Here is a 9478-nt window from a genome sequence, read left to right as displayed (position 1 = left end):
GAGCGTCAGCAACTTAAAAGGAAAAAACACAGGGGCAGCAGAAGAGTAGAGCTGTGAGATCAAGCTCTTAGCAAATCATAAGAGCTTGCAGCAGTAAGAACACTTCAGATCTGAAAAAATAATTTAACTACTCTGTTGGTTTGGTTTCACAGTCTTTGCTATTGCACAACTTTATCAAAGTTTTCTTTCCATACCTGAAAGAAATATGCATAGCAATACAGTACAAATACCTCTAACGGGGAAGAAGCAATCCCACAAGTTAGGAAAAAAAAAACACCAAACCCACACACAATACATTTTGCTCATATAGGTATTAAAAAAATCTTCTATAGTACAAAATGCACAGTTTAAGAAATAATTCACGAGTAAGGAAAGCAGATTGAGGGGGAAAACTGTTGTAATAAAATCCTCCTTACTGAGACACGGTAGGCAACTAATCAGAACTGTCGTGGGGTGGCGATTTCCAGCGGGACTGCAAGTTTTTCATGATACAGTTTGTCATGCCAACGAGTTTTTCTTGGATCTCGAAAAGCTGGCTTCCCGAATAGCAGTGGAGATCCTCAGAGGTCAGCTGAGCAGCAAGGGCATTGATCTGGCTCACAAGATCTGCTGGAGGCTGGTCACTTGTGTTCGAGACAACAGGTTCAATCAGATCTGAAAAGGAAGGAAAGCAGGGCAGTGCGGGCTGGGGGTCGGGTTTGAGTATGAGCAGAATCATGTTGTGGTGGAATGTCACAGCTGCTTTTGTACAAAATAACATATTCGAGACATCTGCAAAGTATTTGTGCCACACAACATGAGATCTGCTGACAAAGGCACCCTGCGGAGGTCCGCGCTGCCCTTCTGAGTGGTGACTTTCATTATATCTGAGCATGACTGTACCATAAAACTACGGACAGAAATGAAAGTATTTGATATCACCCAGATACTGCCCATGTCCTTCAACACGTGTGACCCCAAAGTCCAACTTTTAATTAAACCAGACAGCTGAGAAGTTACTCCTGAGTTTCTGTTCTCCAGTTATCCAATAGTTCAAGTACCTTGCAGGAAGAACTGGCATGGATTCGTCTGTCTGAGTGTCAGACCAAACTCCACCCAGGAGAGTTCAAATAAAAATCTGCACCCAAATCCAGAACCAGGGAATCGTCCCCCTCCCGTCCCACCCCCGTAGGGACAGGTAGCTCTCAACAATCTCTGATCCATCTTGCTTGTTTCTGAGCGCACCCACCCTCTCAACACACCCTAACAATCAAGTGTTCCCATTAGGAGCCAACGAAAGCAGCAATGCAGCACAAACACCCACAAGGATAAAGCAGGCAGTAGGTACCTGTTGCAAGTTTTTCCTCATCCCCAGAAGGAGATTTATCCTCTACATTATTTATGGGCTTTTCTGCATCTTCAAGTGATGCTATTTCCTCAAATCCTCGAGATTTTACCTGAAGATTTTTTAAGAGAGAACAAGAGATGCATTTTCAGAGGAAAAAAAAAAAAAAAAGATTACATGGTGGGACATGTTCTAACCTCACAATAAATACAATAATTATTCCTGTTAATAATATTGTAACCAAGCCATCTGTACCTTGAATCCCCATATTACTCTGACACGCAGAGACTGAGTTTTAAAGTGCTATTTCTAATGGGGGGAAAAAAATACATTGTTCCTCAAGATGGACATGAGCAGTCCATTAGGCCAATACTGTTTTTCCGGGTACTAAAAGGAAACTGTACCTGTTGCTCGTGATATCCTTTAAGAGCTCTTCTAACATTGGAAACTTTGGGAGAGCGGATGGGTAGAGTTTTGATTTCCAATACTGTCAAAGTACTCAGATCACCCACTGTCTTAATGTTTTTTGCTCGAATGAGCTGCCCCAAGCCTCTGGCACTGCAAGAGGGGAGAAAGAAAAATGGTTTATTGTGCCCGACCTCACGTCCTTTCTGCCTGGCATGGTGGGGCAGTGCAAGCTAGCCGAGCACCCAGCCTTTCTACATTTCAAATGCAGATTCCCCCCCCCAATCCTCCAACTGCTTTGTTACAGACCATCAAGATCAGTCTGCTCTGCACCCAGGAACACAGGAAGGGTGGCAATCTTCCCAGTCTTACAAAAAAAGACTGGAATAATTCCAAAATAAAGTCATCTCTCCCCCACAAAATCAACTTCCCTCCTTTTAAGAAAATTTTGGTTCTGCAGGCTCAGTCAGAATTCAGGTTCTATTAAATGTGATCCTCCAAAGCAACAATCCACTCACCATATGTTGGATGTAATCTGGGGTAAAATCACATCGACCGGTGCTTTGCAGCCACTTAGTGCAGGATACACGCATTCTGTAGGGCACGGCAGCGATTCCTTCGCCATTTCCGCGATCTTGAATAAGACAGAAAAATCATTAAATTAACTATCACACAACTGAATACAGGAAAAAATTAGAAGAGATACATGAACCAAAGCACTTCTTACTAAACACTTCTTTGAGCTCTTAAATTTAGGGTTACGAGATCCTGGGGACAGAAATCCTTTGGTTGGAGTGGTAATATGCTGGATAGAAAAAGAGGAAAAAATATCTCTCAGGATCGCAGGAAATCAGTTAAATCGCAAGATTCTAGCTACCTAGATCTCAGCACACTTTTGTCTTCCGAGAGTAACAGAATGAGTCAGGCTAAACCCGTTACAACTATTTCTTACACTGATTCTCTGCTCTAACAATTGTTTGCAAGTGACTATGAACATACACGAATAAAGCAGCCTTACCTATGATAAACGAGTACTTAGGACATACAGGATACACGTGACAGAACTCACCTTAGCCTGAATATTAGATAAAATTTTAAGACTTCGTGAAGGTGGTGAAGAAGAATGGGATCGAATGACAGGACTCCTCCTATCGATGTCATCTGCCAGGCCTTCTTGGTAAATCGGATTTGCAAAAGAGACTCGGCGAATCTGTTTTTAGAGAGAAGCGGTTTTTATAGTGTGAACACAACCACCACACTCTGGTGAAGTCAGTCTGAGGAGAGAAAACAGCTCAGTTCGAAATAAAGTCATTGAAGTTCTCGAATGACACTAATCATGTTTCACCCAAGGGCAGAAACTGTGGCTTCCTCATTGCCAAAGGAAACATTAAATGCATTTCACAAAAAGCTGCTCAAAATCCCGTGGTATATCCAGTGGTTCTGCTGTAACATCTCTTGCACTGCAGCCCAGGCAGCAGCTCAAACTTTGGCACTCGGTTTCAAAAACAAAACTCCCCACCCTGAGCCCCAGTACTGCAAGCCTGTCAGTACTTGTACATTCCAAAAAGAAACCTGTAAGTCTTCAGCCCCAGCATAAAAATCACTTAAAAAAGAGACAGCAATTCAAAATATTTGGAACTCATTACACTACAGACATTGGTACACATCCCAGTTCCGAATATAATTGTGAGTATCACAGAACGAATCACATCGCAATACCTTATTAGCAGGTGACAGGGAATCATCATCTTGGTTTCTTTTTACACCTCTCTTTAGAATACTGGTGGATGGAGAGGCTGAAGGCGACCACATGCAGCGTGCCTGCATACTGCTAGGGCTCATATCAACTATCACCAACAAATCCTGATCTTCCGCCTTTTGCGGCGATTCCACACTGTTCTTTTCTACCGCATCTTCTTTGTCTAAGTGCATGTTTTCAGGCACTGTAATTGCGGTTTCCAACAATTCCTCCTTCACCTCTTTAACTGGAATAATGCAAATTTCTCCTACAGTATTCTCAGCTTCTTCTTTATCATCCCGATTGCCTTCTAGCTCATCCATCTGTTTTTCCTCATGTTTGCCAGCAACAATCAGTGCCTCAGGTATCTCCTCCAGTTGTCCATTCTGACTCATTTCTTCCTTTTTTGTAGCTGCTGGCTCTTCGCTTTGGTTCCCTGCAGCCAGACAGCTGTCACCAGGCTCGTCTGAAACACACTCGGACAGACACTGCTCGGGCTGGTCACTCTGATCAGCAGGATGTTTTATTTCCGCTGTGGAGTCAGTAACTTCACCTGCTACACACTCGGGATTGTCTAGATCCTCCTCCGCTATGACACTATTTCCTTGCAGGTCATCTCCGGATGTTCCCTCTCTTTCCAAGTCAAACATGCTGGGTTCCTTAGGAGGATGCAGTGGAGTGCTCATGGCACATGGTGCTATGGACAAGCTCTCGTCTGAATTTGAATTCCCAGCCATGTCCGATGGATTTGCAGACATCTGCACTGGGGTGGTCTGGGGCTCGTTCAGTTCACGAGTGTCCTCATTTTTTGACTCGGTGAACGACAGTGCTCGCTGCTTTGGACTTTTACCACAGCAATTGCAGCTCCTTAGTCTCTTCAGCCTTTTGCTTCTTTTGTGCTGACACTTGGGCGTTTGCAAAGAGGGAAGATCACCACCTGAACCATTTGCCGCTGGTACCTGTTCAGGCAGAACAGCTGGATGAGAGTCTTCTGTGTTGGCCAGCTTCTCAACGTGTGTGTTTTCCTCTGTTGCTTTCAAATCTCTGTCGGATACACACGGGCTGGTGACCGATTCCATCGATGCATTGCTCTTGTTTTGCTCCACATTTGCACTCTGTGCCTCAGGTGAAGTCTTGGAGCTGGCAGATCCCCCAGCTTTGCTAGCAGCAGTAGGAATTCCCTGGTTCAGGTCGCACGGTTCAGTCAGTGCATTATCTGTGCTGACTTCATGGCTTAGCTCACCTTTCTTTGCTTCCAGCAGACCCTTAGCTTCTTTTCCTTGGGAAGACACCTCACTGCTATGGCTTCCTGGCTGTAGATCTTTCCATTTACCTTCCAGAGAATAATTTTTATTTTTCACTTTTGCAGATCTTTTCCTCCTTGGGCTTTCTTCCTTGGTCCCAGAGCCATCAGCCTCGGAATTTTCTATGCTGGAAAGCAATCCTTGTGAAGATCTTCTTGTGTGGTACCGTGGGTGTTCAATCTTCTTCTGACTTCCTGCGTTTGAGCTACAGTCTTGACTTTCCGTGTCAGTCCTCACATTACCTTCTGACCTCCTGGTGCCTTTGTTCCCTTCCTCATCAAGGCCCCTTGAAGCAGAGGACTCCTTTGAGCTTAAGTCCTCTGCAACAGTTCTCTCGGGTAGGTTGCTTTCTTTTTTATCTGCATTTTCTACAGTTTTCCCAGAAACTTCTTTTTGCTTTTGGGATACATCATCTTTAGTCTGTGGAACCTTCTTTTGCCCAGATTTTTCGTCTTCTTTACGTCTGTCTCTCTTTTGGTGGCCATCTTCCTTATCTCGACCAGCTGCCGGACTTTCTACAGTTTCTGACCGCCGTCTTGAGGAACGTCTGAGTATTTTGGGATGAGGAGATGCATGTGGAGCCTGACTGTCATCGCCTGTCACCTGGTCAGATGACACGGCCATCTCTGGGGGTGTATTTTCTTTAGAATCCATATCTAATGCCTGGACCTTTTCTGTTTCTGCTATCGTATCTTCAACTTTTTTAATTTCTGCTTCCGTAGAATGGAGAACCTGGGACTGAGTAAGAACATGTTCCATGTCTGCTGCAGAAGATAGTTCAGGACTATTTTCCATACTGCTGGAATTAAGAGACTCTTGGGTGCTTTTCTCTTGTTCTGACCTGGTTTCAGCCTTGGACTGCTTATTTCCTTGGTGCTCCGCTTTACTCTGCCTGCGAGTTAGCCGTCGTATTGCAGTAAATATTTGTTCAGACTCAGGTTTTGAAGGCTTTTTATTTTCTTTGGATTTTTGTGGTTTAGCACCAGTCTTGCATAAACTTGTATTTTCCTGTTTACCTGCCACAGAAGCACTTCCAGACATCTCTGACACACTGTTCAATGCTGAAAGGCTAAAGGGTCTGTTCTCTGAACTACCAAATTTCTCCAAAGTAATAAAAGACTGCCGTCGGCTTGTGGGCTGCGGTGTTCCAGAAATTATGTCACTTGACGTTGAACTGTTGCTGACATTGGAAGTGTTTTCGTCCTCTGCTAAGGGCTCCTTTGAAGATGTTTCCACAGTACTTTTCTCTAATCCCTCTCCAGCCAACGGCTCCTCCAGAATCCCGTCAGTTTTCGACTCTCCCTCGCTGTTTAAAGTTGAGCTCTCCTCTACGTGAGTAACAGGTGACTTTTTCACACAGGCAGCATTCTCAAGAGGATTATCTAATTTGCAGTCCTCTGTGATTTCATCTGATTTGTTGGTGAATCCTTCACTCTTTGCATTTTCTTCCTGTCCCAAAAATATGAACAAAGTATTGTAGTTTTGCTACAATTTTGCTATTTTAATCTGCTATTTAATCCCCCTCAAGCCCTTACAGCTTCAGCCAAAAGCAGTTCAGAATGTGGAAACATAGCTAAGATGTTTAAAAGCATGGTCCGCTGGAGTAATATAGAAATCAACATTAAAAAAAATTTCACTTCCATTTTTAAAAGAAAGAAAATGAAGATATTCTCAAGAGTCTTACAGATTTGGCAGTACATTTTTTTTGCTTGAAGAGCTTCCAAATCAATCTTAAGACCATATCATAGCCAGTAATTAAATAGTTTTGCCATTCGTTACCAGAACTACTAACATGAAGAAAAATCACTAGTAGGGTTATAATTCTGTATCTTAATTACCATTAGACAATGACAAATTACCTGAGGCTTGGTCTTAGTATCTTCTTTTGCATTTTCTGTTAAAGATGATTTTTCCCTAGAATAGAAGTTACTTAAATTAGAAGTGTTGTGGGAAAGGGGGACACCTTTAAGGTATATACTGGCCATCCTTACTTACAAAGAATCTTCCTGGCTTTGAGTATACTGAGAAAATAACGTGGTATCTTGTGAGGTGTCCAAATTGTTGTACATAGCCGGAATACCAACTCTGAAAGAAGCCCAGAAATGGTAAGTCAGATTCTGTTTTTTTAAAAAAAAATAAAAGAAAGACAGGGTAGTGTAACACACTAATCACAAGAGAACAGATACTTGTGTACTTCCAAACTCTCAAGACTACTCAAGCTGCAACACACATCGAAGCAAGGACCGCTGCACAAAAAGCCAGGCAGCACACCTGAAGTGGCAGGAGACCAGGACTGCATACTCCGTTCCCTGCGCTGGGCAGAAAAGACATAATATTGCAACTGGCTGCTACAGCCTCACCCTCCAGCTGGCGGAGGTTGTTAGCTTTCAACTTTATGACTTGTACCGGAGAGTAAGACTTAATGACCTGCAGCAGTCTGAGATACAGGAATTCAAGTTACGTGGAATGACATTTCAGATAAAGTTTAACACAATAAACTACAGACCTCTTTGACCTAAGCACTTCTTTTTGATGTTCCGTCAATACCCTTGATTTTGTTTCTGGAGGAATAAACACAAATTCAACAGATTTTTCCTCTTCCAAAAGTATCTCACTTTTAATCTTCAAAGATGGAAATTCTAGTTTCAACTACAGAAAGGAAAAAAAAAAAGGCCTGGATTAGAGGATTTGAGTGTTTTCCTAGTACAGGTACAGCCATCCTAAATGGAACAGTTCTCAAATAACTGCAGTTCTTTCAGCATATTAATCAGCACAAATCCCTCAGTAGCTGCTGAGTTTCTTCAAGAGTGATTTTTTTTTTCCCCCCAACACAACCACCTAGGAGAGATTCTGCCACCCCTGCTCCATGCCCTGAAATAAGCTTCTGCACTTCCTTTAGTGTCTTAAAGGTGTAACAGGTGAAGGTACCTCACTACTCACGAGGGTTATTATTTACAATACAACTCCCTTCTCTCCCTAGTGCAAGGGACAGATGGGAGCACGCAGCACAGGTCTACCAAAACCCAGATCCACCTCAGCACTGAATCTGTCACAACCCGCAACCAGACTGAGGTGGGAATTTTCTATCTGGTTGCCAGACCCACCCCCCCCATGCATCAAGCAGCCTTCCATGATCCCTCCTTAAAATGCCAGCAATCTGTAAACTCAGAGAATTTTAACAGGACAAACTAAAGTGTGCTATACAGCGTAAGTCTGAAAGAAAAATATTTCAGCATCACAAAATTCACTCATTTTTCCTAGGAATTTGCAGCAGCACACTAGATGTCCTGCCACAGGAGAGAATGGCTTGGATTCCATCACACCTATCTGTGAACGCCTCACCTTTGCAGGTGTTACTTGCACGTTACTGGACTTGTCTTTTACTTCGCTTTTCAGGTCACCCGCCTGCGCCAATATGGAGTCTCGTTTTTGACCCACCTTCACTTCCATTCCACTTATCTTTGCATCCAGCTGTGAATTTTCCATCTATTCAAATAAAAATACACTGAATGCATTGTATAAAGCAATTCCAAGCTCACAAACCCATCCTGAGATGTATTAATGTCTACAACTGTCCCACACACCCATTTTCCTCAAAATTACATAGAGGACAACTTAAAAAATTAGTTATTTCAAACAAGCTAGTAGAACCCAAAATTTAAAAATGCATAAACTGCTAAAGAACCAGCTCAGTCTTTTGATGGTGCTTGCCCAGTATAGTTTACCATTCCAAACATGAAGCAAGTGCAAGCCAGCCACCACAAAAATCAAAATTGTTCTTGCTACTACCTTCCAAACAATTCCCATGAAGTTACACACAGTGAAGCACCCGATGGGGTCACCAAAATATTTACCGAATCAGAGAATGGGCCGCTGTATTCTTCAGCTATCTCGATGCTTTCAAAACCAGGCAGCAAGAGTGGAATTTTCTTTTTGGTTTGGCTTAATACAGATCTGCTCAACAAAAAAGAAATTTAAACTCATGGAGGGGGGGATAGCAGATATCCCAGCTTGCACAAAAAGCAGAATATAAATGGCAACCAGAACAATACCAATTCATTTGTACATAACCTGATATTTCTTCCTTTAAAAACACATAAATATAATTTTTAAAAAGTATCTTACTTTAACTCTTCAGGATACGTTAATGATGTAGTCTTAGCAAACGTTGCATTCCAGAAGTGGGCACCCTGGTTGCGGATCTGTTTGCTCTTATGCTGGAATATTACACAGAGCAGTGGAGAAAGCTGCTCGAGCAAGTCACTATCATAAGAGCCAGTGCAGTGAGACTGTAAACACAAGATAATCTCGGCCAGTAGTTTTTCAAGCTGAGGGAGAGAAGAAGCAATAGTTTTTTTTCATTTAATTCAATATTCACTATTGAAAAGTTTAAACCATTATTACCCCACAGAATAGTATGGCCCGAATAACAAGTTTAAACATCACGCCACACAAAAAGTCCAACAGCTAAGCTTCGCGGTCCTCCCCTCAGCCACCTTTTTAGTAAAAAATAAACAGTTTAAAAATTAAATCTCTACCTTCATGACAATTTTTTTTTTTTAGAATACAGGATGAATAGCCAAACTCTGCGGTGTCACACATTTTCCCAAACCCCAGCTATTTCTCTAGCAAATTTACCTTGTTGTTAAGATGACTGTATACTTTAGATACATCAGCAAGCCTGACAAAACAAACACAAAAAGTTAC

At 42.4% G+C, this 9478-nt stretch overlaps 1 protein-coding gene across 1 annotated transcript in view; it reads right to left on the bottom strand.

The window, feature by feature from the left end:
• Positions 1-433: 433 nt before the first annotated feature.
• RIF1 (replication timing regulatory factor 1) overlaps positions 434-9478 on the bottom strand; it is a gene marked incomplete at its 5' end in the record, with an annotated part of 28647 nt that continues 19602 nt past the window's right edge. Inside the window, 14 exon segments of the mRNA XM_010075667.1 lie at positions 434-654; positions 1328-1436; positions 1729-1882; positions 2248-2363; positions 2457-2534; positions 2799-2939; positions 3449-6220; positions 6631-6685; positions 6767-6856; positions 7278-7420; positions 8114-8257; positions 8626-8725; positions 8897-9099; positions 9410-9452. Coding sequence (XP_010073969.1) covers positions 434-654; positions 1328-1436; positions 1729-1882; positions 2248-2363; positions 2457-2534; positions 2799-2939; positions 3449-6220; positions 6631-6685; positions 6767-6856; positions 7278-7420; positions 8114-8257; positions 8626-8725; positions 8897-9099; positions 9410-9452 — 4369 coding nt within the window.

The sequence above is a fragment of the Pterocles gutturalis genome, unplaced genomic scaffold (assembly GCF_000699245.1).
Source record: "Pterocles gutturalis isolate BGI_N339 unplaced genomic scaffold, ASM69924v1 scaffold43637, whole genome shotgun sequence".
NCBI lineage: Eukaryota > Metazoa > Chordata > Aves > Pterocliformes > Pteroclidae > Pterocles > Pterocles gutturalis.
This window is presented reverse-complemented; position numbering and strand designations above follow the sequence as displayed.